The sequence below is a fragment of the Podarcis gaigeae genome (genome assembly GCF_964106915.1).
Source record: "Podarcis gaigeae genome assembly, chromosome: 2".
Lineage (NCBI taxonomy): Eukaryota > Metazoa > Chordata > Lepidosauria > Squamata > Lacertidae > Podarcis > Podarcis gaigeae.
The window spans coordinates 63,889,769-63,902,432 of record NC_139679.1 but is presented as its reverse complement, the minus strand read 5'-3'; the positions used below and the strand labels follow the sequence as shown (position 1 = coordinate 63,902,432).

Here is a 12,664-nt window from a genome sequence, read left to right as displayed (position 1 = left end):
GTAAATGGAGGTTGGTTTGAGGCTTGGGATTGCTACCGTAGTGGGGCGAGGGAGGTATGGCGGTGGGGGCAGATGTCATAGGCAAAGGGGATCGAGATACGGATATGCTCGTACCCCTTCCAATCTGCGCCCCATCCCGAGGGACGAAGGTAGGGTGAGCAAGGATTACTCTCCTCCGTCACTGGTGTTGTGCAATGCCAGGTCTATAGGCAACAAAACCGCCACCCTGCGAGACTTCTTCACCTCGCACGGGGTTGACCTGGCTTGTGTGACTGAGACCTGGGTGCGCGAAAGGGAAACTGTTACCTTACGAGAGATGGCGCCCCCGGGTTTCTCCGTCCTTTGCCAGTGGCGGACTGTGGGCCGGGGGGGGGAGGGGTGGCATTATTAATCCGAGAAGACTGTTCTTTCAGGGCTCTACCATCGCCATCGATCCCCGGCATTGAATGTGTTGGTCTAGTGTGGGGCTCCGAGGTGAGCTTGGCTGTCTGGCTGGTGTACCGGCCACCTAGCGCACCAGCAGCCACCCTGTCAGGCCTGCTGGAGACAGTGGCCGGCTGGGCCTTGGAGTTCCCTAACCTATTGGTATTGGGGGACTTCAACATAAATGCTGATGCCACTCCCTCCTCACAGGCTCTGGACCTGGTGTCTTCCATGGCGACACTAGGGCTCTCCCAGTTTGTTTTGGGCCCCACACATCAAGCAGGCCACACGCTGGATTTGATCTTTGGCGCCGGTATAGATGTGATCATGTCTCCTTCGATGAAGGTGCCATGGTCTGATCACTACGCGCTGAAAGCTAGGATTGATTTTCCACCCCCACCCTGCTTAGGTGGCGAGCCAATTTGGGCTCGCCCGCAGAGGCTGATGGACCCTGATAGATTCCGTCAGGCCTTGCAGGACCTTGCTTCCCCTGGTGACTCATTGACTGAGCTTGTTGAGGGCTGGAATATCCAGCTCCTAGCTGCCATCGATGATATGGCACCTATGCGCCCTCTGCGACCCCGCAGAAACTGGGCTCCCTGGTTTACCGAGGAGCTTCGGAAAATGAAGCGGGACCTCAGACGGCTAGAGCGAGTATGGCGGGGTGCCTGTGACGGAGCTTCAAGAACATCTTATAGGGTTTTTATGAAAACCTACGAGATGGCAGTGAAGGCCGCTAAGAAGTCCTACTTCTCGGCCTCCATTGCCTCCGCTAGCTCTCGCCTGGCGCAATTATTTAGTATAATTAGGTCTTTAATGTCCCTTGAAGGACAGCCAAATTTAAATAACAATTCGACACACAGCATTTGCGAGCTTTTTTGCGGAGAAGGTCCTGTTGCTCCGCCATGACCTCCCTGCCAATTTGGATACAATAAAGGAACTGGAGGCCCCTTGACTGTCCTCGGGTCCAGTATTGGACCACTTTGACCGGATATCCCCAGCCAATGTGGACAGACTCCTCCAAGCTGGAAAGCCCACTACCTGTCTTCTTGACCCGTGCCCGTCTTGGCTGATTAGAGCGTGTCCAGACGAGGTGTGGGCCCCCCTGGGTGATATCATCAATTTGTCCCTTGGCACTGGGATATTCCCAGGGGAACTGAAGGAGGCAGTGGTGCGTCCGCTCTTAAAGAAAACATCATTAGATCCTTTAGATATATCCAATTACCGCCCGGTTTCGAATCTTCCATTCCTGGGTAAGGTGATTGAGAGAGCGGTTGCTGAACAGCTTGGTAGGTTTCTGGATGAAACATCGGCTCTCGATCCATTCCAGTCCGGCTTCCGCGCTGGTCATGGGACCGAGATGGCTCTGGTCGCCGTAACAGATGATCTCCGCAGGCAGCTGGATCGAGGCGGGTCGGGGCTGCTGATTCTTCTAGACCTGTCAGCAGCCTTCGACATGGTCGATCACGAACTCCTGGACCACCGCCTTGCCGACGTGGGAATCCAGGGCACAGTCCTTCAATGGCTGCGTTCGTTTCTCTCTGGTCGGGGACAGAGGGTGGCGCTTGGGGGGAAATTGTCATCGCGCCACTCCTTGGTGTGTGGAGTGCCTCAGGGTGCGATTTTCTCCCCGATGCTTTTTAACATCTTTATGCGCCTCCTCGCCCAGCTTGTCCGGAGCTTTGGGCTGGGTTGCCATCAGTATGCCGATGACACCCAACTCTATCTGTTGATGGACGGTCATCCTGACTCAGCCCCAGATACACTGACCAGATGTCTGGAAGCTGTGGCTGGATGGTTACGTGGGAGCCGGTTAAAGTTAAAACCCTCGAAGACAGAGGTCCTCTGGCTGGGACGGAGCGATATGGGATTGAGGGGGCAACTCCCATCTCTTGCGGGGGTGCAATTAGTGCCAGCATCGTCCGTTAAGAGTTTGGGTGTAATCTTCGATACCTCCCTCTCTATGGAGGCGCAGATTACAGCTATAACAAGGTGGCATTTTTTCATCTCCGCCAAGCTAAGCAGTTGGCTCCTTATCTCTCTCGCCCTGACCTAGCCACTGTGATCCACGCGACGGTCACCTCCAGACTGAATTATTGTAACTCGCTCTACGTGGGGCTGCCCTTGAGACTGACCCAGAAACTCCAGCGGGTGCAGAATGCCGCGGCGAGACTTCTTATGGGGTCTTCGCTGCGAGATCACATTCATCCGGTACTATACTAGCTGCACTGGCTCCCGGTGGAGTACAGGATCAGGTTTAAGGTGCTGGTTTTAACCTTTAAAGCCCTAAACAGCCTAGGACCCTCGTACCTACGGGACCGCCTCTCCTGGTATGCCCCACAGAGAAATTTGTGGTCTGCAAATAAAAACATCCTAAAGATCCCAGGCCACAGAGAAGTTAGGCTGGCCTCAACTTGAGCCAGGGCTTTCTCGGCCGCGGCTCCAATCTGGTGGAACGCTCTGTCACAAGAGACTAGGGCCCTGCGGGACCTGACATCTTTCCGCAGGGCCTGCAAGACAGAGCTGTTCCACTAGGCCTTTGGTCAGGGCGCAGCCTGACCCCCTCCTCTGGCAATCTGCACAGAATTTTGCTTGATGGTTGCCATTAATCTGATCTTAATTTGATTTTAATTAATTTTATAATGAATGCTTTTAGAATGTTGGACTATTTTGATTGTTGTTAGCCGCCCTGAGCCCAGCTTCGGCTGGGGAGGGCGGGATATAAATAAAATTTATTATTATTATTATTATTATTATTATTATTATTATTATTATTAAGCTTGTCCAGAATTTACCATGTAAAGAATGCAACTTAATGTAAAGAATGTAACTTATTATGCAACTAACAAGGTGCATTTGGATGCATTTCAAACAGGGAATGGTTCCTTTTGCCATAGGGATTCTTGGTAGGTATGTTTTTTCCTCCCAAATCTTACAATATCTGCTTGTGAGCCTTCAAAGCAGACACATCTCAGTTATTCCAGGCTCTCATGACTTTTCCTATATCTCTGAATTAAGCATTTTGGGGTTAGGTTTTTTAACCCTCAAAGCTGTGCAGCATATGGGCTTTGCCTTTCTGGTAGGTGAGCAGAGGCAGCTCAAAACTTCCTCTGTTCTCTTTCTAAAAAAAAAAAAAAAAAAAAAAAAAGGACTTTTCAAAGTTTACCTGATGAGAGATTTTGAAAATACAGTGGTGCCTCGCAAGACGAAATTAATTCGTTCCGCAAGTCTTTTCGTCTTGCGAGTTTTTCGTCTTGCGAAGCACGGTTTCCCATAGGAATGCACTGAAAATCAATCAATGCGTTCCTATGGAAACCGCCTTCAGACCAGGTCCGGGGACAGTCTGTCCCCCGACCTCTTCTGAAGGCCGGCGGGGGGCGAAAGTCTTTGCTTCCACCCCGCCTGCCTTCCCGGGACAGCGGAGACTTCCCAGGGGCGATTTTAAAGCCCCCGGGAAGGCAGGCGGGGGGGAGCAAAGACTTTCGTCCCCCGCCGGCCTTCAGAAGAGGTCCAGGACCTCTTCTGAAGGCCGGCGGGGGGCGAAAGTCTTTGCTCCCCCCTGCCTGCCTTCCCGGGAGAGCGCGCTGCCTTCAAAAGCCGTCCGGGAGAGCGGAGAATCGCAGCGCGTTTCTTCTTGCGAACAAGCCCATAGGGAAAATCGTCTAGCGAAGCGACGCAAAAACCGAAAAACCCTTTCGTCTTGCGGGTTTTTCGTCTTGCGAGGCATTCGTCTTGCGGGGCACCACTGTACACAAACAAAGCAAGTTCTATATTTGCAATCATGAAGTCTGATTTTCCACAACTATCCTATTCTCTCACACACCGTTTACAAGCCCTAGCAATAACAGTAACTGCCTTCTCACCTCCTTGCCAGCAGCTTCTTCCTCTTCAAAAGATGACTCCTCGTCCTCACTGCTGCTCTCCGCTTTAGCTAGGGAACTGTTATTCACAGCCACATTGCCTGCAACAGAGAAGAGATGTCAGCCTATACGAGTCTGAAGGATTTCAGTGTCTCCAAAAGGAGGGAAAACTGAAGTCGCAGGAAAAATTTTATCCTGTCTAAGGACACCATGTGACAAAATTCTAGACAGTATCTCAAAGTTCCACAGCACTCCTCATAGCAAAACCTCTTTGCAAGCAAACTGCATGTGTCAAGGAAAGAGATGAGTCGGTCCCTCAACGGCATTTGCTCTTTTCAAACAGCATCTAAGGTGCAAATTACACATCACAAAATAGGTAGTAAAGTGCTTGGGGATATGGAATTAGACAAGTGCGTCTTACTTTTTATGGGTTTTGCTGCTTCCTCCTCCGAGCTCTCAGAGCTGCTCTTGGGATCAGGAACTCTGATCTTTGCTGGGCTGCCTTGCTTGATTTCCTCCGCCTTTCGTTTCTGGGCTTGTGAGGAAGTTCTGTTGAACAGATTTTGCAAGTACGTTGAATAGGCATTAAACGAGGATAGTTTAGTTAGTCTTCGAAGCTACCAGCATGAGTTTGACCAAACTGCGGGAGGCAGTGGAAGACAGGAGTGCCTGGCGTGCTCTGGTCCATGGGGTCATGAAGAGCCAGACATGACTAAACGACTAAACAACAAGTTAGCTTAAAAGGGTTCACTCAACAACTTTCTGAGTCTTATGCCTCTGTAGTACAAGAACCACCACTGTCACTCATGAAATATTACTTTGCTATGGATATAAAACAAACTGGGTACTTTTTTTAAAAAGTTTGTAGTTCAGGCAAACTGTCTTCCCAAGTTAACTTTTAAAATTAACTTATTAGAGGCAGTAATAGAAGTAATCATACCCAAGACCGTGAAATTAGGGTGAGGAGCTTAATTAAAACCTAGTAATAGCTTCATCCTATCTGCGTGGCTAATTTGAAGCTGGAATTTTCCAAGCCTGTCACACTGATCACCTAACTGTCAAGAAAAAAAAAGTTGAGTCTAAACTTTATCCAAGAGAAAAACAATTAAAGAGAAAAGGGATCAGCTAATGGATCTCTCGCCCACACACAAGAGTGAATGGATCATAGTTTAAAACTCCCCAAAAAGGGGTAAAGGGGGAGAATGAGCCCCACACAGAAGGATTGCCATTGTGGAGGCGGAAGGAACCACAGAGAGAGAATAAACAGGGGGCAAAACTTGACAGTATCACTCAGTAGGAAAGTTGGCATTTCCTAGCAGATCCCTGCCTTACACGGCATTTTATATCGTGTAGGTGTCATTTGTCTAACCATTTAGCTAGAAGGGACAGAGAGGAAGAGTGTGTGAGATTTACACAATACTTAGAAAACAACTTTGGGGGAAACCTGGAGGTAAAAATGAAATGAAAGACTGAACAATTCAAAGTTGTGACCCACTTTTAGTCAAAATTATGTAGCCTATGTGTACTGTTACTTGAGCATGGTGATTTATAGACAAAACACTAATCTTTCTACCTCAGGCCAGACTACTTTGCATTATCAATTTATCAATGTAATATCAATATTATCAATATAATAAAGGATACACAGAGCAAATGAAGTCCCAGATTGATGGAGTGAAGCAGAAGGAGCTTCAAAGTTTTAATTTGAGCAAAAAAGAATAGGGACATAATATTCCACTTTTCATGAGCTGGGGATTCATGAAAGGGATTTTTCAAAAAAATAATTTGGGGGGCTTGCTTTAAAAGTGCTTTCTGACCCTTCTACAGTACAAAAGGGTTAAAATGCAGAAAATACTAATACTACTATTATTAAAATGTATTGCTAACAAATACTAATTTAAAAGTGTGTCTATCAGGCACAGTATAAGACAAAAACACACTTGTTTCTTTTTTGTTAAACTTACTTTTTCCACTGAGTGAAGATATCTCCGAGGGGGACTGGGGATGGTAGGAAGGTCTTCTGTACGAGAAAAAGAGAGGTTAATTCTGTCCTTTAACCCTATCAAGAACAGAAACCCCATTCTTTGGCCCCACATTTTTTAAAAAAACAACAACAAGAAAGCAACTGTAGAGTTGCTCCAAGTACATTACAGGCCCAGAATTAAGAACCACAAAAAAAAGGAAAACAATTTGGCCAAAAGATGCTCCCAGGACACAACTCATGTCTTCTCATTGTAGAATATTTGCCAAAAAACCCCACTGGTTATATATCCCCCAAAAGGTAAAAAGATAAGCCCAACATAATGAAAAATAGTATTTCTGGCCCAGATTAAAATGTATCCAAAGGTTTGTTTTTTTCTAGAAGTCTATATACTTATCAAGTACAGTGGTACCTTGGTTGTTGAACTTAATCCATTCCAGGAGTCCGTTCAACTCCTGTAACCATTCGAAAACCAAGGCGCAGCTTTCGATTAGTTGCAGGAGCTTCCCGCACTCAATCGGACATTCAGCTTCTGAAAAACATTTGCAAACCAGAAAACTCACTTCTGGGTTTGCGGCATTCGGGTGCCAATTTGTTTGGGAGCCAAGCTGTTCGACTACAAAGGTACCACTGTACTTTCATAAAATCCTCAAGAGAAGTGTTGGCAGCAGCTACACCCAAGTGCCTAATAAATGCCAACTATGACAATTGGAAACATACTATTACCAGCACTGATAAATATATCATATACCCAACTAGGATGTTGAAGAAACACACACATACAAAACTGCCAGCGGTTGCCAACTCTGACATCAACTAACACAACACTGTAGGTTTCCTGTAATATGCTTTTTGCATTCTTACTCTCCCTCTTGCATGTTACTTAATCCACTGTCAGTACAGACAATTTTGGCTCCAGACTTTATTTGCCTCTCACAGTTGCAATCCAAATGGAGATGTCCAAGCAGTGGGCACCCACAAACAAAAGTGCCCACAACACAGCTGGATAAGCATTTATCATATTTATCAAACAGTGCTATGTGCATTTTAAAGTACACACACCGGCCTCCTCTATACGAGGATAAGTGGGAGGAACTCACGTATATTTAAATATCGAGAGATGCTTCTCACACAAAGCCACTTATGGGCATTGGGTTGGGGGCCACATTTAACGCAGCTCCTCAATGCATGAGAATGGCTTACAGTGCTGCCCCGCAAGACGAAAGGGTTTTCCGTTTTGTAGGTGCTTCGCAAAACGAATTTCCTATGGGCTTACTTCGCAAGACGAAAATGTCTTGTGAGTTCCTGCGGGGTTTTTTTCCTCCCCCCCCCCCTTTCCCAAGCCGCTAAGCAGCTTATCAGCTGATCCGCTAAGCCGCTTAACAGATCATCCGCTAAGCCGCTTAAAAGCTGATCCCCTAAGCCCGCTAATAGCGCTAATCCGCTAAGCTGCTAATGGGCTTGCTTTGCAAGACCAAAAAAACGCAAGACGAAGAGACTCGCGGAACGGATTCTTTTCGTCTTGCGAGGCACCACTGTATCTGAACACCCCTAATAGTAACAGTCACTGCTCTACAATGTTATTTCTAGGTGGAAAAAGCCCACATGACTACAGTCTGGATGAGAAACAAGTGGATACCTCTGAAACCATAAAGATTTCATCCAACATTGCTTTCAGTGTAATTTCATGTTTAGGGTCTTATAATCTCTCAAACCTCCAGCTTCAAGTCTGGCTACCCCAATCCTATATACACGTAGCATCATTCTCCTCTATGCCACAAAATACCTTCAAGTTGCAACCCTGTCTGCCTAAATTATTTGTTTCAGTCTGATAGCTTAGTAAAAGTAAAGGTAAAGGACCCTGACAGTTATGGTAAGTCCAGTTGCGAATGACTCTGGGGTTGCGGCACTCATCTTGCTTTACTGGCTAAGGCAGCCGGTGTTTGTCCACAGAGTTTTTCTGGGTCGTGTGGCCAGCATGACTAAGCTGCTTCTGGCGCAACGGAACACCGAAACCAGACCAACACATGGAAACGCTGTTTACCTTCCTGCCAGAGTGGTACCTATTTATCTATGTGCACTTTTTTTGGCTTGCTTTCGAACTGCTAGGTTGGCAGGAGCTGGGACAGAGCAACAGGAGCTCATCCTGTCATGGGAATTCAAACCGGTGACTTTCCGATCGGCAAGCCCTAGGCTCAGTGGTTTAGACCACAGTGCCACTCGCGTCCCTGATAGCTTAGCAGTACTTCTCAAATGGCAATGTTCAAAGATGATGTGTATCAAGTCTTGCTAGTGCTACCACGAAGCTCTGTATACCTGTCACAGGTGGGAAGAAAAGGTTTCATACTAAACAGAGAGCCCAGACAGCAGAACCACATTGGAGATTCTCCACTTAGAAGGTTACAGCATTGGGGGAATTCTGTGTTGATCCAGACATCAGGACTACAGAGCCTCCAAGGAGAAAATGATTCTGTATTAGAGTTCAGGGCTGTAGATTCATTCATTCATTCATACCCCACCCATCTGGCTGGGTTTCCCCAGCCACTCTGGGCAGCTTCCAACAAAAGATTAAAAATACATTAAAACATCAGTCATTAAAAACTTCCCTAAAAAGGGCTGCCTTCAGATGTCTTCTAAATGTTAGATAGTTGTTTATTTCCTTGACATTTGATGGGAGGGTGTTCCCCAGGGCAGGTGCCCTGTAGCTTCACGTCTCATAGTGAGGGAACCACCAGAAGGCCCTCGGTGCTGGACCTCAGTGTCTGGGATGAATGTTGGGGGTAGAGACACTCCTTCAGGTATACTGGAATGAGGCCGTTTAGGGCTTTAAAGGTCAGCACCAAGACTTTGAATTGTGCTCGGAAACATATGGGAGTCAATGTAGGTCTTTCAAGACCAGTGTTATGTGGTCTCGTACTTGCACTAGGCCATATTTTCCATACATACACCCTGCTAGATGACCATTAGTAAAAATATTCAGATTGTTCAAGTGTGTTGCTATTTTAAGCTATAAATTATTTTAATATTGGGTGGTGAAGACCATCTGCACCTGCAGACACATCCTCAAGACCAAATGCAAATAATTAATCTTTACAGAGTCAGTGGTTTCTGGGTTGTGACCTCAACCATCCCAACTGTAAACAAAAATTAGGATAGGTCACAAGTGGCTTACTGCAGTACAAGAGAACGTAAATATCAAGTTTTTTAAAACCGTCATTTCCTGAGGCTATACTCAAACAACTCACTAACCCCTTGCTTCCTCTATAGGTTATATTTTTAATCTATTCAATATTTAAGCAGTTGCACACACCCATTAAGTAGATAATGTAAAACTCACATACTTTTATCATGAGCTTGCTTTGGGTGTATAAACCTCAAACCCAAACTCTAGTTGGAACCCTTGAATTTAACAGGCTTAGGGCAAATTCACACATGCATGCATATTTTTGAATAAACCTGCATCCATGAAACAGCCTCAGGGATTGGACATGAGTGTTACTAAATCCCTTGCTTTCAATAAATCTATTCCAACGATGACTAACATTGTATAACAGCTGGAGCTTTCAGTTTCATTCCCTTTCAGGCTCCTTGCACACAGTATTTTCTTCCGTATCTAGCAGTCACACATTCAACGGCATGTCACTAAATAATATGCATGTGTGTGTGACTCTGTTGACACTGATATCAGGACAATGCTAGCTGAAGCGGAGTAAATAATCAGCTAGGTTTAAGGGTACTAGCATAAAACAGAACATACAAGAACATGTTACTCTTGATAATCTGTAATAACTGTAATAACCGACTCTCAACAGTCAAAATGTGGACTGGAATTCACAATCCATTCCTAGGACTGCCCAGAAAGGTTAGAAAAATCAATGAATTACCATTCCCAAATACTCGACTGTGAGAGGTAATCTGGATTTATAGGCAATACTTCCCAGAGTAAAATGAAAAAGCAAGGCTGCTTATCCTACATATCTAGATAGCACATTATCAAATACTGTTTTGTTTTGACTATACAGGGTGGCCCAAAAGTAGGTATACAACTGAATCGAAGTGGCAGTTGGAAAAAATAGTGGAGCCAGAAAAATGGATTGTTTTTCTTTACTTTAATGACGACAGCAAACTTGCGTTAAGAACAAAAAGTGGATTCTAAAGCAGCATACCTACTATTGGGTCAACCTGTAGAACATAACCAGCAACATGGGGGTAGAGGTTCCTTCAGCCAAGTGTTACTCTTTTTCCAGAACACGATCACACAATGAACACCTTACATTTTAGGATACCACAGCTCCTTAGGATTTCTTAGATATATATATATATATATATATATAACCACACCCACCATGTTCCAAGTGTCCAGAGTGCTTCATGTACATAAGGACCACCTGATTCCTTGTATCTCTGCCTGAGGTGTTCAGGGGAGCCTCTGTTAGTGGCCCCCACCCAGGCCCAGTTCTGAAGAACTTCCCAGCTCAGATCAGGGAGGCCCACCTTCCACTTCCACCACCTAGTGAAAACCTTTAATTTCAAATTGGGACTTTTAAGCTTTCTGGTAAGCATCCACTGGTCTCGTCTTCATTGCATCTTTTTAACTGCACCGTACGCCACTTAGAGGATACAAGCCACTGAAATAAAATCTCAGAAATCCTTTTAATAGGAGCCCTGGGTGTTCTGAAGAGCTGCCTAGAAATAATAAACTGAACAAACCCTTGCTAAGGCCTTGTGAGGCAAGGAAAGGCTACTGCTATGAAAATGGGCTGCTGGACGCCACAAAACAAGCTTCCCAATACGAATTCGTCCCTGCTGCAGGATTACCGGGGGGTGGGGGGTGGAGTGAGGGCAGCTGCCTTGTTAGACCAGAAAGAAAAGACTTTACAGGGTTGCAGTTTCGTAGAGTTATTGGGAAGGCTTGCTAGTGAGGCGGGGGGAGAGCAAGGCTCGTCAGCCCCCCCGCCCCCTCCACCCACGTGGGAGCCCGTGCAGTTACCTGCCCACTCTGTGCCAGCAGCTCCTTTGCTGCTCTCTCATAGCCAATCTGGACCAAGTGCTGGTGCATCAGAGCCAGCAGCTCTTTCTGCTCGCTGCCTCCTGCTGCTGCCATGCTATAGCAGCTCCAAGGTTTCCGGTCCTTAGCCCGCGTACACTGCCATCAGCGGAGGCGCGGGGTTCACAGCGAGTAGCTGATAAGCCACATGCTCCCTGCCACTTGCTCCTCTAACCCTTTGACCAGGTAGCGGCGCGGAAACGTCACTTCCCGTTCCGCAGCCCCGGGGGCTCCTGGGAAGTGTAGTCTCTTATCGCCGAGCATCTCCCCGGCGCTCTTGCTTGTAATTCGCTCGCTTTGTGCCTTCTATGCTGCTGTGTCGCGTTTTAGATGCGGGGCTTCAACGAGCGGCTTCCTGCCTAAAGCGCGACGCAGTATTTTTAAGGGCACAGCCGAAAGGACAAGCACGGCTCAAGTTTTAAGAGGCTGCATTAAAAAAAACAAAACCAAACAGCGGTTTTGTTTACTTTGACTGCTCTGGATTTCTGCAACTTGCAAGGTATATACAGTATAAAAAAGGCAAAGCAGCTCCTCGCTCGGTTTCTTGGGACCTGCAGGGTAGCTCAATAATTTCTAAGTTCCTCTGTTTGGAAAGACTGCTCGCCCAAGTGTAGATTGCATTCCGCATTTAGCTTTTTTGTAAATATTGCTCTATGCAAATAGCGCTTCCGTTTACTTAAACACCTGATTGTATCTCAAAATTCTGGACACCTACCAGACCATCTGTTTAAATTAGGTTGTTTTTTCAGGCAGGTGGTTTTAGAGTTGTTTTCTTACTGAATAAGGTGTTCTGCTCTGGGTAGCTGCTGCCATTTAGTGTCTGTGTTGCTGCATTTAAATTTATATGTAGTTATACATAGGGACAAAGCAGTTAGATGAGGTGAGTGGTTGCCACAAGCCTCAAAGTTGGTACTTTATAGGAGAAAGTTGGCTCTATGCACTCTCGGTAATGAAATGCCTCTATTTTTAGACAAGTTAATAACGTCCAGTGCAGGCTTTTGCAACTCTAAAATACAGAGCCCTTATTTGTGTACAGTGAAGGCTGCAGACTTGTACCCACTTACCTAGGAATAACCCTTTTACCTAGGAGTAAACTCAGTGGGGCTTGCTATGAATAAGTATGGGCTGCAATCCAATATCCACTTGCCTGGGACTAAGCCCCGTTGTAAACATCTGAGTAGATATGCATGGGATTATTAAAAGAAAATTGGCCCTGCTTCAGGAGGTTCTATAGATTTTAGTTATTTGCTGCATGTTTAGTCTGTTAGGGTGTGAAACCTAAGACGCTGGCAAGTTAGCAATGTCATGTGACTTTAAGTAGTCAAGCTCGTTAAGTTGTTAAGTTGCTCAGTA

The 12,664-nt window shown here is 46.1% G+C and overlaps 1 protein-coding gene across 1 annotated transcript in view; it reads right to left on the bottom strand.

The window, feature by feature from the left end:
* The window catches only part of TCOF1 (treacle ribosome biogenesis factor 1), a 43,517-nt gene extending 31,986 nt beyond the window's left edge, over positions 1 to 11,531 (bottom strand). Inside the window, exons 1-4 of the mRNA XM_083728680.1 lie at positions 11,255 to 11,531; positions 6,248 to 6,303; positions 4,705 to 4,832; positions 4,287 to 4,384 (exon numbers count right to left, since the gene is read on the bottom strand). Coding sequence (XP_083584806.1) covers positions 4,287 to 4,384; positions 4,705 to 4,832; positions 6,248 to 6,303; positions 11,255 to 11,368 — 396 coding nt within the window. The 5' untranslated portion in view covers positions 11,369 to 11,531. The remainder of the gene's footprint in view (positions 1 to 4,286; positions 4,385 to 4,704; positions 4,833 to 6,247; positions 6,304 to 11,254) is intronic.
* Between the last annotated feature and the right edge of the window lie 1,133 nt (positions 11,532 to 12,664).